Raw genomic sequence first — 17,024 nt, forward strand, 5'->3', positions numbered from 1 at the left:
ACCCAAGGAGAAACACTCTGAGACATATAGTAATCAAATTGGCAAAAATTAAACACAAAGAAAAATTATTGAAAGCAGCAAGGGAAAACGACAAATAACATACAAAGGAATTCCCATAAGGTTAACAGCTGATTTCTCAACAGAAACTCTACAAGCCAGAAGGGAGTGGCATGATATACTTAAAGTGATGAAAGGGAAGAACCTACAACCAAGATTACTCTACCCAGCAAGGATCTCATTCAGATTCAATGGAGAAATCAAAAGCTTTACAGACAAACAAGAGCTAAAGAATTCAGCATGACCAAACCAGCTCTACAACAAATGCTAAAGGAACTTCTCTCAGTGGGAAACACAAGAGAAGAAAAGAACCTACAAAAACAAACCAAAACAATTCAGAAGACAGTCATAGGAACATACATATTGATAATTAACTACAACATGAATGGATTAAATGCTCCAACCAAAAGACACAGGCTTGCTGAATGGATACAAAAAGAAGATGCTTATATATGCTGTCTACAAAAGACCCACTTCAGACCTAGGAACACATCCAGACTGAAAGTGAGGGGATGGAAAAATATATTCCATGCAAATGGAAATCAAAAGAAAGCTGGAGTAGCAATACTCATATCAGATAAAATAGACGTTAAAATGAAGAATGGGGGCTTCCCTGGTGGCGCAGTGGTTGAGAGTCCGCCTGCCGATGCAGGGGACACGGGTTCGTGCCCCAGTCTGGGAGGATCCCACATGCCACGAAGTGGCTGGGCCCGTGAGCCATGGCCGCTGAGCCTGCACGTCTGGAGCCTGTGCTCCGCAACGGGAGAGGCCACAACAGTGAGAGGCCCGTGTACCGCAAAAAAAAAAAAAAAAAAAAAAAAAAAAAGAAGAATGTTACAAGAGACAAGGAAGGATACTACGTAATGATCAAAGGATCAATCCAAGAAGAAGATGTAACAATTATAAATATATATGCACCTAACATAGGAGCACTTCAATACATAAGGCAACTGTTAACAGCTATAAAAGAGGAAATTGACAGTAACACAATTATAGTGGGGGACTTTAACACCTCACTTACACCAATAAACAGATCATGAAAATGAAAATAAATAAGGAAACAGAAGCTTTAAGTGACACAATAGACCATATAGATTTAATGGATATTTATAGGACATTCCATTCAAAACAGCAGATTACACTTTCTTCTCAAATGCACATGGAACATTCTCCAGGATAGATCACATCTTGGGTGACAAAGCAAGCTTCAGTAAACTTAAAAAAATTGAAATCATATCAAACATCTTTCCTGACCACAATGCTATGAGATTAGAAATCAGTTACAGGGAAAAAAACGTAAAAAACACAAACACATGGAGGCTAAACAATACATCACTAAATAACCAAGAGATCACTGAAGAAATCAAAGAGAAAATGAAAAAATACCTAGAGACAAATGACAATGAAAACACGATGATCCAAAACCTATGGGATGCAGTAAAAGCAGTTCTAAGAGGGAAGTTTATAGCTATACAAGCCTACATCAAGAAACAAGAAACATCTAAAATAAACAATCTAACCTTACACCTAAAGGACCTAGAGAAAGAACAAACAAAACTGAAAGTTAGCAGAAGGAAAGAAATCATAAAGATCAGATCAGAAATAAATGAAATAGAAGCAAAGAAAACAATAGCAAAGATCAATAAAACTAAAATCTGGTTCTTTGAGAAGATAAACAAAATTGATAAACCATTACCCAGACTCATCAAGAAAAAGAGGGAGAGGACTCAAATCAATAAAATTAGAAATGAAAAAGGAAAAGTTACAACAGACACTACAGAAATACAAAGCATCCTAAGAGACTACCACAAGCAAGTCTATGCCAATAAAATGGACAACCTGGAAGAAATGGACAAATTCTTAGAAAGGTATAACCTTCCAAGACTTCACCAGGAAGAAACAGAAAATATGAACAGACCAATCACAAGTAATGAAATTGAAACTGTGATTTAAAATGTTCCAACAAACAGAAGTCCAGGACCAGATGGCTTCACAGGTGATTTCTATCAAACATTTACAGAAGAGCTAACACCCATCCTTCTCAAACTATTCCAAAAATTGCAGAGGAAGGAACACTCCCAAACTCATTCTATGAGGCCACCATCACCCTGATACCAAAACCAGACAAAGACACTACAAAAAAAAAATTACAGACCAGTATCACTGCTGAATATAGATGCAAAAATCGTCAGCAAAATACTAGCAAACAGAATCCAACAACACATTAAAAGGATTATACACCATGATCAAGTGGGATTTATCCCATGGATGCTAGGATGCTTCAATATATGCAAATTAATCAATGTGATACACCATATTAAAAAATTGAAGAAAAAAACCATATGATCATCTCAATAGATGCAGAAAAAGCTTTTGACAAAATTCAACACCCATTTATGATAAAAACTCTCCAGATAGTGGGCATAAAGGGAACCTACCTCAACATAATAAAGGTCATATATGAGAAACCCACAGCAAACATCATTCTCAGTGGTGTAAAACAAATCATTTCCTCTGAGATCAGGAACAAGGCAAGGATGTCCACTCTCATCACTACTATTCAACATAGTTTTGGAAGTCCTAGCCACGGCAATCAGAGAAGAAAAAGAAATAAAATGAATACAAATTGGAAAAGAAGAAGTAAAACTGTCACTGTCTGCAGATGACATGATACTATACATAGATAATCCTAAAGATGCCACCAGAAAACTACTAGAGCTAATCAATGAATTTGGTAAAACTGCAGGATACAAAATTAATACACAGAAATCTCTGGCATTCCTATACACTAATGATGAAAAATCTGAAAGAGAAATTAAGGAAACACTCGCATTTACCACTGCAACAAAAAGAATAAAATACCTAGGAATAAACCTACCTAGGGAGACAAAAGACCTGTATGCTGAAAACCATAAGACACTCATGAAAGAAATTAAAGGCGATACCAACAGATGGAGAGATATACCATGTTCTTGGATAGGAAGAATCAATACTGTGAAAATGACTTTACTACCCAAAACAATCTACAGATTGAATGCAATCCCTATCAAATTACCAATGGCATTTTTTACAGAACTAGAACAAAAAATCTTAAAATTTGTATGGAGACACAAAAGACTCTGAATAGCCAAAGCAGTTTTGAGGGAAAAAAACGGAGCTTGAGTAATCAGACTCCATGACTTCAGACTATAGTATAAAGCTATAGTAATCAAGACAATATGGTACTGGCACAAAACAAGAAACATAGATCAATGGCACAAGATAGCCTAGAGATAAACCCATGCACCTATGGTCAACTAATCTATGACAAAGGAGGCAAGGATATACAATGGAGAAAAGACAGTCTCTTCAGTAAATGCTGCTGGGAAAACTGGACAGCTACATGTAAAAGAATGAAATTAGAACACTCCCTAACACCATACACAAAAATAAACTCAAAATGGATTCAAGACCTAAATGTAAGACTGGACACTATCAAACTCTTAGAGGAAAATATAGGAAGAACACTCTGACATAAATCACAGCAAGATCTTTTTTGATCCACATCCTAGAGTAATGGAAATAAAAACAAAAATAAACAAATGGGACCTAATGAAACTTCAAAGCTTTTGCACAGCAAAGGAAATCATAAATACGATGAAAAGAGAATCTTCAGAATGGGAGAAAATATTTGCCAACGAATCAACGGACAAAGGATTAATCTCCAAAATATATAAAGAGCTCATGCAGGTCAATATTAAAAAAACAAGTCAATCCAAAAATGGGCAGAAGACCTAAATAGACATTTCTTCAAAGAAGACATACAGATTGCCAAGAAGCACATGAAAAGATGGTCAACATCACTAATTATTAAAGAAATGCAAATCAAAACTACAATGAGGGATCACCTCACACCTGTTAGAATAGACATCATCTGAATATCTGCAAACAACAAATACTGGAGAGGGTGTGGAGAAAAGGGAACCCTCTTGCACTCTTGGTGAGAATGTAAATTGATATAGCCACTATGGAGGATAGTATGGAGGTTCCTTAGAAAAGTAAAAATAGCATTACCATATGATCCAGCAATCCCACTACTGGGCATATACCCGGAGAAAACCATAATTCAAAAAGACACATGCAGCCCAATGTTCATTGCAGCACTATTTACAATAGCCAGGTCATGGAAGCAACCTAAATGCCCATCGACAGTTGAATGGATAAAGAAGATGTGGTACATATATACAATGGAATATTACTCAGCCATAAAAAGGAACAAAATTGAGTCATTTGTTGAGACGTGGATGGATCTAGAGACTGTCATACAGAGTGGAGTAAGTCAGAAAGAGAAAAAAAAATCATGTATTAATGCATATATGTGGAACCTAGAAAAATGGTACAGATGAACCGGTTTGCAGGGCAGAAATAGAGACACAGATGTAGAGAACAAACATATGGACACCAAGGGGGGAAGCGGCGGCGGGGTGGGGATGGTGGTGTGCCGAATTGGGCGATTGGGATTGACATGTATACACTGATGTGTATAAAACTGATAACTAATAAGAACCTGCTGTATAAAAAATAAGTAAAATAAAATTGAAAAATGAAAAAAAAAAGAAGTTACAAAGATGTGACTGCTTTGAATTCATAGTCGTCTCCTTACCCACGCATTTTCTGCCTTTTAGGTGATACCCAGGTTCACATCCACAGTGAAAGCTTCCTATGGCATTGAAACAGCGGTGGTGACAGGGGCTGGATTCTTGACATTCATTAATATCTGTTAAAGAAAACAAAACTCGCTTTACATGCTGTTAGAAAACTTGGGTTAATTTACTCCAGATGTTAAATATTTTAGTGATCATGATGTTTAAGATCTTCCCTAAAAAAAGAATCCAATTGAAGTGCTCTCAAAGGATCTGCTAGATAATTGATAGAATTAACTGCTGGAGAGGGTTATTCTCTTCAACACTACTCCAAGGTAGAAGTTTGCTAGTGATTCAGAACTATGTTGATGCAAAACTTCTCTATTTTAACTATTTTATTTACCATATGGCTCTATTTTAAATATTTAACTATTTTACCAAAGGGGATTAAATATTTAACTATTTTACTATTTTATGGTATTTAACTATTTTAAATACCATATGGTAAATGGTATTTACCATACCATTTTATTTACCATTCCAGTTTCTAGGAACTTTTAGCCCTGAAATGTTGCTGACAGACTGGAGTACTGAAGGTAGAAAAATAATAAAAAAGTTAAGTCTTCTGCAACAACTTTTGCAATTTGACCCTTCTTCCCAATTTTTGCTGCTATTAGTCTGATGCAGGTGTTTATCACCTTGCACTTGAATGACTGCAGCAACTTTAGCTTTTCTCCTCATTTGTAGTCACTGCCAAATTAATCTTCCTGAACACCATCTGGGTCATAGTGCAATGGAAAAAAAAACTGCAGGCATGAATTCCCCAAACTTGTGTGCACCTGCCTGTATTTTGTAACTTCTCCCCTTTCCTTCCTTTCATTCCAGAAAAAGGGAGGCCACTCCTTCCATTTAAGAAGAGTTCCTCTATTTGAGTTTTTGATCTCTGCAGCCCATCTCCTCCTTCCTCATCATGATGACTGTGGCCCACTGATCATTCCCTCCTCTTCTGTATTTTTAATGCCCTTCTCCTTACTGTCATCTTTCCCACAACCCTGCAGACATAATCAAATCTTTCCTATCCCAACAAAATCCCTCTCTCAGGTCTCTACTCACCTCAAGATCCTGCCACTTTTCTATTGTTCTATTACAAACCCTCAAAAGAACAATCTCACCATATTTTAGGCTCTTCGTGTTCTAATCTTACATTCCCAAGTTCGAGATTTCTAATGTCTTATTTTGTTCTTGGTTTCTATTTCAGATTTTCTAATTTAATCTTTCAAACTCTGTACATGTCACATAAATGCACAAATGTGATAATATATTTTTAAATTTAATTTTTATTTTCTATTGGGCTACAGTTGATTTACAATGTTGTGTTAGTTTCAGATGTACAGCCAAGTGGTTCAGTTGCACATATACATATATCCATTCTTTTTCAGATTCTTTTCCCATATAGGTTATTACAGATTATTGAGTAGAGTTCCCTGTGCTATACAGTAGGTCTTTGTCAGTTACCTATTTTATATATAGCAGTGTGTGCATGTTAATCCCAAACTCCTAATATATCCCTCCCCCCACCACCTCTCCCCTTTGGTAACCATAAGTTTGTTTTCGAAGTATGTGAGTCTGTAAGTTCATTTGTATCATCTTTTTAGATTCTACATATAAGTGATATCATATACTATTTATCTTTCTCTTTCTGACTTACTCAGTATGATAATCTCTAGGTCCATCCATGTTGCTGCAAATGGCATTATTTCATTCTTTTTTATGGCTGAGTAATATTCCATTGTATATACGTGCCACACCTTCTTTATCTATTCCTCTGTCAATGGATATTTAGCCATTCCATATCTTGCCTATTGTAAATAGTGCTGCAATGAACATTGGGGGGCATGCATCTTTTCGAAGTATGGTTTCCTCTGGATATATGTATGGTTTCTCCATACATACTGTTTTCCATAGTGGTTGTACCAGTTTACATTCCTACCAACAGTGTAGGAGGGTTCCCTTTTCTCCACATCCTTTCTAGCATTTATTATTTGTAGACTTTTTAATGATGGCCATTCTGACTGGTGTGAGGTGATACCTCATTGGAGTTTTGGTTTGCATTACTCTAATAATTAGTGATATTTAGCATCTTTTCATGTGCTTTTTGGCCATCTGTATGTCTTCTTTGGAGAAATGTATATTTAGATCTTCTGCCCATTTTTTGATTAGGTTGTTTGTTTTTTCATATTGAGCTGCATGAGTTGTTTGTATATTTTGAGGTTTATCCCTTGTCGGTCACTTTGTTTGCAAATATTTTCTCCCATTCTGTGGGTTGTGTTTTCATTTTGTTTATAATTTCCTTTGCTGTGCAAAACTTTTAAGTTTAATTACGTCCTATTTGTTTATTTTTGCTTTTATTTTCATTACTCTAGGAGGTGGATCCAAAAAGATGTTGCTGCGATCTATGTCAAAGAGTGTTCTTCCTATGTTTTCCTCTTAAGAGTTTTATAGTATCTGGTCCTACATTTAGGTCTTGAATCCATTTTGAGTTCATTTTTGTGTATGGTGTTAGAGAATGTTTTAATTTCATTCTTTTACATGTAGCTGTCCAGTTTTCCCAGCTCCACTTATTGAAGAGACTCTCTTTTTTCCATTGCATAGTCTTGCCTCCTTTGTCATAGATTAATTGACCATAGGTTGTGTGGGTTTATTTCTGGGCTTTCTATCCTGTTCCATTGACCCATATTTCTGTTTTTCTGCCAGTACTATACTGTTTTGATTATGGTAGCTTTGTAGTACAGTTTGAAGTTAGGGAGCCTGATTCCTCCAGCTCTGTTTTTCTTTTTCAGGATTGCTTTAGGTATTCAGGGACTTTTGTGTTTCCATACAAATTAAAAAAATTTTTTGCTCTACTTCTGGGAAAAATGCCATTGGTAATTTGATAGGGATTGCATTGAGTCTGTAGATAGCTCTGAGTAGTATAGTAATTTTGACAGTATTGATTCTTCCAATCCAAGACCACAGTATATCTTTCCATATGTTTGTGCCATCTTCAATTTCTTTCATCAGCATTTTATAGTTTTCAGAGTACAGGTCTTTTGCCTCCTTAGGTACGCTTATTCATAGGTATTTAATTCTTTTTGATGCGATGATAAATGAGACTGTTTCCTTAATTTCTCTGTCTGACCTTTCATTGTTAGTGTATAGAAATGCAACAGACTTCTGTGTATTAATTTTGTATCCTGCAACTTTACCAAATTCATTGAGCTCTAGTAGTTTTCTGGTAGCAAAATCTTTAGGATTTTCTATGTATAGTATCACTTTACCTGGAAACAGTAAGAGTTTTACTTTTCCTTTTCCAATTTGGATTTCTTTTACTTCTTTTTATTCTCTGACTGCCATGGCTAGGACTTCTAAAAGTATATTGGATAAAAGTGGCGAGAGTGGACATCCTTGTCTTGTTCCTGACCTTAGAGGAATGCTTTCAGTTTCACCACTGAGTACGATGTTAGCTGTGGGTTTGTCATACGTGGCCTTTCTATGTTGAGGTAGGTTCTCTCTATGCCCCCTTTCTGGAGCATTTTTATCATAAAGGGGTGTTGAATTTTGTCAAAAGTTTTTCTGCATCTATGGAGATGATCATATGGCTTTTATTCTTCAATTTGTTACTGTGGTGTATCATACTGATTGATTTGTGCATACTGAAAAATCCTTGTATCCCTAGGATAAATCCCAATTGATCATGGTGTATGATCCTTTTAATGTATTGTTGAATTCAGTCTGCTAGTGTTTTATTGAGGATTTTTGCATCTATATACATCAGTGATATTGGCCTGTAATTTTCTTTTTTTGTAGCATCTTTATCTGGTTTTGGTATCAGGGTGATGCTGGCCTTGTAGAATGAGTTTGGGAGTGTTCCTTCCTCTGCAATTTTTTGAAACAGTTTCCAAAGGATAGGTGTTAACTCTTCTCTAAATGTTTGATAGAATTTGCTTCTGAAGCCATCTGGTTCTCGACTTCTGTAGCCATCTGGTTCTGGACTTCTGTTTGTTGGAAGTTTTTAAATCACAGTTTCAACTTCAGTACTTGTGGTTGGTCTGTTCATATTTTCTATTTCTTCCTGATTCAGTCTTGGGAGATGGTACCTTCCTATGAATTTGTCTGTTTCTTCTAAGTTGTCCATTTTATTGGCATCTAGTTGCTTGTAGTAGTCTCAGGATCCTTTGTATTTCTGTGGTGCCCATTGTAACTTCTCCTTTTTCGTTTCTAGTTTTATTGATTTGGGCCCTTTCCCTGTTTTTTCTTGATGAGTCTCTCTAAAGGTTTATCAATTTTGTTCATCTTTTCAAAGAACCAGCTTTTAGTTTCTTTGATCTTTTCTATTGTTTTCTTCATCTCTATTTCATGTATTTCTGCTCTGATCTTTATGATTTCTTTCCTTTTACTAACTTTGGCTTTTGTTTGTTCTTTTTCTAGGTGCTTTAGGTGTAAGGTTAGGTTGTTTTTTTGAGATTTTTGTCTCTTGAGGTAACACTGTATTGCTATAAACTTCCCTCGTAAACTGCTTTTGCTGCATCCCAAAGTTGTTGGATTGTTGTGTTTCTGTTTTCATTTGTCTCTAGGTATTTTTTGATTTCCTCTTTGATTTCTTCAGTGACCCATTGGTTGTTTAGTAACATATTATCTAGCCTCCAGGTGTTTCTGTTTTTTGCAGTTTTTTTTCTTGTAGTTGATGTCTAATCTCATAGCGTTGTGGTTGTAAAAGATGCTTAATTTCAGTTTTCTTAAATTTACTGAAGTTTGCTTTCTGGCACAGCATGTGATCTATTGTGGAGTATGTTCCATGTGAACTTGAAAAGAATGTGTATTCTGCTTTTGGATGGAATGCTTACATATTAATTAAGTCCATCTTGTCTAATGTGTCATTTAAGGTTCGTGTTTCCTTATTGATTTTCTGTCTGAGTGATCTGTCCATTGAGGCAAGGGGGGTGTTAGAGTCCCCCACTACTATTGTGCTACTGTCGATTTCTCCTTTTATAGCTGTTAGCATCTGTCTTACATATTGAGGTGCTCCTATGTTGGGTGCATATATATTTACAATTGTTATATCTTCTTCTTGTATTGATCCCTTGATCATTATGTAGTGTCCTTCTTTGTCTCTTATAACAGTCTTTATTTTAAAGTCTATTTTGTCTGATATGAGTATTGCTGCTCTAGTTTTCTTTTGATTTCTATTTGCCTGGAATACCTTTTTCCAACCTCTCACTTTCAGTCTGTACGTGTCCCTTAGTCTGGAGTGGGTCTCTTGTAGACAGCATGTGTATGGGTCTTGCTTTTGTATTCATTAAGCAAATCTATGTGTTTTGGTTGGAGCATTTAATACATTTACATTTAAGGTAATTATCGATATTAATGTTCTTATTGCCATTTTGTTAATTGTTTTGGATTTGTTTTTGTATGTCTTTTTCCTTCATTTCTCTTTTGTTCTCTTCTGTTGTGATTTGATGACTATCTTAGAGTTCTGTTTGGATTGCTTTTTCTTTTTTGTGTATCTATTGTAAATTTTTGGTTTGTGGTTACCATGAGGTTTTGATATAGCAATCTATATATATACAAGATTATTTTAAGTTGTTGGTCTCTGAATTTCAAATGCATTTCTAATGTACTCCTCACATTAGAAATGCATTCTGTAAAGGTAGAAAACAATCTCATGATTGCTGGTTTTTATGTCATATTTGTGTGTAGATGATTTGCTACCTTTACAGAATGTTTGCCTTTACTGGTGAGCTTTCCCATTCATAATTTTTTTGTTTCTAGTTGTGGCCTTTTCTTTTCTGCCTAAAGAAGTTCCTTTAGCATTTGTTGTAAAGCTGGTTTGGTGGTGCTAAATTCTCTTAACTTTTGCTTGTCTGTAAAGCTTTTGATTTCTCCACTGAATCTGAACAAGAGCCTTGCTGGGTAGAGTATTCTTGGCTGTAGGTTTTTCCCTTTCATCACTTTAAATATATTGTGCAACTCCCTTCTGGCTTGCAGAGTTTCTGCTAAAACATCAGCTGATAACTGTATGGGGATTCCCTTGTATGTTATTTGTTGCTTTTAATATTTTCTCTTTGTGTTTAATTTTTGTCAAGTTGATTAATATGTTTCTTGGTGTGTTCCTACTTGGGTTTATCTTGTATGGGACTCTGTGCTTCCTGGACTTGAGTGAGTGTTTCCTTTCCCATGTTAAGGAAGTTATTGGTTATTATTTCTTCAAATATTTTCCCAGGCCCTTTCTCTCTCTTCTCCTTCTGGGACCCCTTTAATGCGAATGTTGGTGTGTTTAATGTTGTCCCAGAGGTCTCTTAAACTGTCCTCATTTCTTTTCATTATTCTTTCTTTATTCTGTTCTGCACCAGTGATTTCCACTCATCTCTCTTCCAGCTCACTTATTTGTTCTTCTGCCTCATTTATTCTGCTATTGATTCCTTCCAGTTTATTTTTCATTTCAGTTATTGTATTGTTCAACTCTGTTTGTTCTTTAAATCTTCTAGCTCCTTGCTAAACATTTCTTGTATCTCAGTCTGTGCCTCCATTGTTTTTCTGAGATCTTGGATAATCTTTACTCTCATTACTCTGAAGTCTTTTTCAGGCAGATTGCCTATCTCCATTTCACTTAGTTGTTCTTCTGGGGTTTTATCTTGCTCCTTTGGAATATATTTCTGTTCCACCTCATTTTGTCTAACTTTCTGAGTTTGTGGTCTCCTTTTCTCAGGCTTCAGTACTGTAGTTCTTTTTGCTTCTGGTGTCTGCTCCTTGGTGGGTGAGGTTGGTCCAGAGGCTTGTGCAGGCTTCCTAATGGGAGGGACTGGTGCCTGCCCACTGGTGGTGGAGCTGGGTCTTGTCCCTCTGGGCAGGGCCATGTCAAGGGGTGTGTTTAAAGGTGGCTGTGGATTCAGGATGACTTTAGGCAGCCTGTCTGTCTGCTGATGCGTGGGGCTGTGTTCCTGTCTTGATGGTTGTTTGGCCTGAGGTGTCCCAGCACTGGAGCCTACAGGCTGTTAGGCCGGGCCAGTTCTTGCTGCCAAGTCCTCTGGGAGAGCTCACATTGATGAATATTCCCTGGGGTCTTTGCCTCCAGTGCCCTTGCCCCCACAGTGAGCCACAGCTGACCACCACCTCCCTGGGAGATCCTCCAAGACCTGCAGGTAGGTCTGGCTCAGGGTCCTGTGTAGTCACTGCTTTGCCCTGGGTCCCAGTGCATGTAAAACCTTATGTGCACCCTTCAAGAGTGGAATCTGTTTCCCTCAGTCCTGTGGAGCTCCTGTACTCAAGCCCCAAAGGTGTTCAAAGCCAAATGTTCTGGGGGCTACTCCTCCCAATGCCAGACCCCCAGGCTGGGGAGCCTGATGGAGAGCTCAGAACTGTCACTCCTGTGGGAGAACCTCTGTGATATAATTATTTTCCAGTTTGTGAGTCACCCACTCAGTGGGTATGGGAAGCACTCCTTCTATCATCCTGTTGTGGCTTCTTCTTTGTCTTTGGATGTAGAATATCTTTTTTGGTACGTTCTTTTGGTAGGTCATTTTTGTCCATGTTTCTTCAGCAGTTAGTCATGATTTTGGTGTTTTCATGAGAGGAAGTGAGCTCAAGTCCTTCCACTCTGCCATCTTGTCTCCTCCCTGATCTGTGATCATATACTTTTAAAAGATTTTCTTAGTGCAGTTTTTTCTTCTTCTTTCACTTGGCTTCCCTTGTCCTCCCCTTGTCCACCAAAGCCAACTTACATTAACAATCTAATATAAATAATAACATCTCTTTTATGTAAACCTATATCTCTTCCTAAATATATAAATCCATTTCCTTTTTCTTTGATTATTGTTTGTTTTCCAGTCACATAATCTTTTCTACACAAGTTGCATACACTCTTTTATATCTTTGTGTTCTCACTCAACAATGCCTCATGGAAATTCTAAGCCAAACAGTTGTTGGCTGTTTATCTAAGCTAAACAGGTGAGCTTCATTCCATTCTTTATAATGGCAGCATAGTGGTTCATGGTATAGATGTACCATAATTCATTCATTCTTTCTACTATTGATAAGAATTTCATTTTGTATCCAGTGTTTCTTCCTCTGGAAAATCCTGATAGCAGCTTTATTCATAATTGCTAAAATTTGTGAGTGCCAAGATGTCCTTCAGTAGAATGGATATATAAACTGTGGTACATTCATACAGTGGATTATTTTTCAGCACTAAAAAGAAATAAGCTATCAAGCCATGAAAAGACATAGAAGAATCTTAAATGTATATTACTAAGTGAAAGAAGCCAATCTGAAAAGGCTACATACTGCATCATTCCAACTACATAACATTCTGGAAAAGGTAAAGCTAGAGAGACAATAAAAAGATAAGGGTCTTCCCTGGTGGCACAGTTGTTAAGAATCCACCTGCCAGTGCAGGGGACATGGGTGCGAGCCCTGGTCCGGGAAGATCCCACATGCCACGGAGCAACTAAGCCTGTGCACCACAACTACTGAGCCTGTGTGCTACAAATACTGAAGCCTGCATGCCCGGAGCCCAAGCTCTGAAACAAACAGAAGCCACCGCACTGCAACAAAGCATAGCCTCCACTTGCCGCAACTAGAGAAAGCCTGGCATATCCAAAAAATAAATAAATTTATATATACGTAAAACAAAAAGATGAGTGGTTTCTGGAGGTTAGGGGAGGAAAGGATGACTAGGTGGAACACAGAAGATTTTTATGGCAAGGAAACTATTGTGTATGATACTATAATGGAGGATATATGACGTTATTCATTTGTCTAAACCCATAGAATATACAACACCAGGAGTGAATCCTAATGTAAACAATGGACTTTGGGTGGTAATTATGTGTTAATGTAGGTTTATCCTTGGTTTAAAAAAAAAAAAAAAAAGCGCCAGTCTGGTGCAGGATGTTGGTAGCAGAGGAGGCTGTGCATGAGTTGGGGCAGGGAGAATATGGAAAATTTCTTTATGTTCTACTCAAATTTGCTGTGAATCTAAAAGTGCTCTAAAATAATAAGTTCTGTTAAGAGAGTCCTGCAATAAATATTCATAGTCTTATGAAATGGAGTTTTATTAAATAGATTCTATTAAGATCATGCTGTATGATCTCTTCTCTCAAATATTACAGGCAAGTTTTATTCAAAACCACTTTGTTACGAATACTTAAAATAGCGATGGCATATTACATTTAAACATTTTACTAAGAAGCTCAGTCTATTAAAGAGAGTTTACTCTAAGTGATTCAACAGGCAGGGGTTTTAATTTGTGATACAATGAAGATAAAGCAAGGGCCTCCATTTGTATACCTTGACAACTCAGCCCATCACTGGTTCTTCGAAAGCCAATTCCACAGTGGACCACACAGTGATAGGATCCAATGGTATTGTCACAATCCTGACCAGCATGGCAAATGTGTCCACTCAAAGCGCACTCATCAATATCTGCAACAAAGTGAGTCATTCAACTAGGGGGAACTGAAGAAAACCAACCAAAGAACCTGTTGTGAAATGGGGATAAGAAAAGCAATGAATGACACTTGAAATACACAAAAGCAAAAATGGTGAATTTTGGGGGTGTGTCATTTCAGGTGGGTTGAGTAGCTGACAAGCTCATAGCAGGACAGTGTGATGTCTTCACAGACCAAGCCATCCAACAGATCACTTATAAATTCGGTGGCTGAAAAAAGGTACTTCTCCTTTCTGACATCTCAGTTTTTTCATCTGTAAAATGAGGATAATAATATCCACCTCTCAGCATTGCTTTGAAAATTAAAAAATGTTTATGAGGTGCCCAATCCATACTGGACATTCCATAAAATTACTCCTATGCCCTCCTATGCCCCTGATCTCTCTCTCTTTTGCATTTAGAAGGGGGTCTCCTTGGGCATAGAGGGAGAAATCCTTTCTTCTTTTCATCACTTTTCATTTATTATACAACTAGGGTCTTATACAAGTTCTAACTTTGAAGCATACCTAGAATCTGATAGAAAAGTGCATTTTTCTTTAATGTTCCCAAAGTGCTACCACAATTGTGCAATTTACTAAATTTCTTTATAACCTCTTCCTTCCTACTTTTATCCCTATAAAAGGAGTATGGTAATAGTCCTGCCTGCCTCTTCTCATTGTGTTGTGGGGATTGAGTGAGTCACTACAGGCATTCCTGCCCACAGAGCACCCCATATGAAGGCAGTGTGTGAGCAGTATTCCCTCTTCCTTACTTTTTCAACTTAATGAAGGTGGGGGCAGAAAGAGTAGGAAAGAAGAGCACTGGTCTACCACGCTTTTCCTAGGTCAGAGACTGCCATGTCCACTGCTTAAATGTGTTGATTAGACTTAGCTTTGTGACTACCTTGACAAGTTCTTCCATCCACAGCTATAGTGAGGCCTTTTGGGCAGGAGCAATAATAAGTTCCCATGGCATTGTGACAGATATGGGAGCAGGGATTCCCTGCTGCACATTCATCTTCATCTGAAAGAAGAAACAAAAAGACCCAATTAGTATGAAGAAGCCCTACTTTCAAGGAGTTATTAAAGTTGGTGAAAAGAGTTGCTTATAGAGGCCAATGAATGAATCAAATGTAACAGGAAATGCTCTAAGTGCCACAGGATGGAAACACGAAATAAAAATTAATTTGGGGTCCTCAAATTATCTCTGAGAGTGAATAAATGGTTAGATCAATTCTAAAACAACGATGACAGCTAAGATATAATGATAATTTATTGTGATCTACATGCTTTTTACCTACGTTAACTCATTCCTCAACATTCCTAGGAGATAAGTATTTTTATTCCTATCCTCACTTGCATGATAAAACTGAGGAACAAAGAGGTTAAGTAAATTGCTCAAGGTCACATAGGTCATTATTCGCAGAGCTGGGATCTGAACCTGGGCAGTGTAGTTTCTAAAGACCACCTTTTTACCACTATACTACATTACATTGCCTACCGGCAAAAAGAAAGGCACTGTGGGGCTTCCCTGGTGGCTCAGTGGTTAAGAATCTGCCTGCCAATGCAGGGGACAGGGGTTTGAGCCCTGGTCCAGGAAGATCCCACATGCTGCGGAGTAACTAAGCCCGTGCGCCACAACTACTGAGCCTGTGCTCTAGAGCCCGCGAGCCACAACTACTGAGCCTGCACTCTAGGGCCTGCGAGCCACAACTACTGAGCCCGTGTGCCACAACTACTGAAGCCCACATGCCTAGAGCCCGTGCTCCGCAACAAGAGAAGCCACCACAATGAGAAGCCCGCGCACCGCAACAAAGAGTATCCCCCACTCACTGCAACTAGAGAAAGCCTGCGTGCAGCAACAAAGACCCAACGCAGCCAAAAAATAATAATAATAATAAATTTATTTTAAAAAAAAAGAAAAGCAAGGCACTAGGTATGCTAACTTGAGCTCCTCAAGTTATTTACTTAGCTATTTACTTATCTGTGACCCTCTTGCACAGGTACTTGGATGGCACAAGGCTGGTTTAGTCATTAGTCCTCCAGCCACAATCCAGCCCTATCCTATGATTAAGCAATTCTCAGGTTAGGTGACTTAGAGTTGAATTACTGCTGTTCCACATTCATGGCAATCAGGTGGCCAGACGAAGTCCAGTGTTTTGTCCTTGTGTTCCCTCTACCCCTTTACTTGATCATGATCCTTGACACACTTGATTGTGGACTAATCGGAAGAGCACGGGCTTTGTATCTATCTTAAATTCAAATCTAGTGCTGCCACTAGATAGCTGAGTGATCTTAGGCAGTCAACTTCTTCACATCTCAATTTCTTCAGCTGTAAAATGGGACATTTATAGGACTGTTGTGATTCTTAAATATCTAGCAAAATGACAGTAAATGTCCATTAAATGGTAGCATTAACAGCTTAATAAAAATAAAAATGAATAATTTATTTCCATACTTACCAGCACAAAATGGTCCAACTGAATCTAAGGCAAACCCAGAGGGGCACTGATTACTGCGATCTCCTACCATAGAGAGAAAAGCAAAATTAACTGGCTTGTTAGAACATTAGCATCTTGTTTCTCACCAGGACCATCTTCTCTGGGAACATATGCCAAGGATGGAATACGACACAGCAAATGCAATAGGTGAAAACAAGCAGAATGGAAAAGTTTTACTGTTTCTCAACCAAGAACTAAATGAATCATAATACAGAGATTGTTGGCAAGCAGCCACTGGAAGCAGATTTTCTGTTTAAGTTGTTTACATTAATCAAAAGAAAATTAATTACTCTTTGATAATGAAAAAGGATCCAAATCAATATGAATGCCAGGCATAACCACAGGCAAAGTCCTATTCTTCCAGCCATTTACTTATTCTGTT

At 37.6% G+C, this 17,024-nt stretch overlaps 1 protein-coding gene across 1 annotated transcript in view; it reads right to left on the bottom strand.

The window, feature by feature from the left end:
- The window catches only part of HMCN1 (hemicentin 1), a gene marked incomplete at its 3' end in the record, with an annotated part of 531,222 nt that overhangs the window by 31,097 nt on the left and 483,101 nt on the right, over positions 1–17,024 (bottom strand). The window contains exons 98-101 of the mRNA XM_079726768.1: positions 16,604–16,666; positions 15,046–15,165; positions 14,004–14,138; positions 4,700–4,813 (exon numbers count right to left, since the gene is read on the bottom strand). Of these exons, the coding sequence (XP_079582894.1) occupies positions 4,700–4,813; positions 14,004–14,138; positions 15,046–15,165; positions 16,604–16,666 (432 nt within the window). The remainder of the gene's footprint in view (positions 1–4,699; positions 4,814–14,003; positions 14,139–15,045; positions 15,166–16,603; positions 16,667–17,024) is intronic.

Source organism: Hyperoodon ampullatus, assembly GCF_949752795.1.
Source record: "Hyperoodon ampullatus genome assembly, chromosome: 2".
Lineage (NCBI taxonomy): Eukaryota > Metazoa > Chordata > Mammalia > Artiodactyla > Ziphiidae > Hyperoodon > Hyperoodon ampullatus.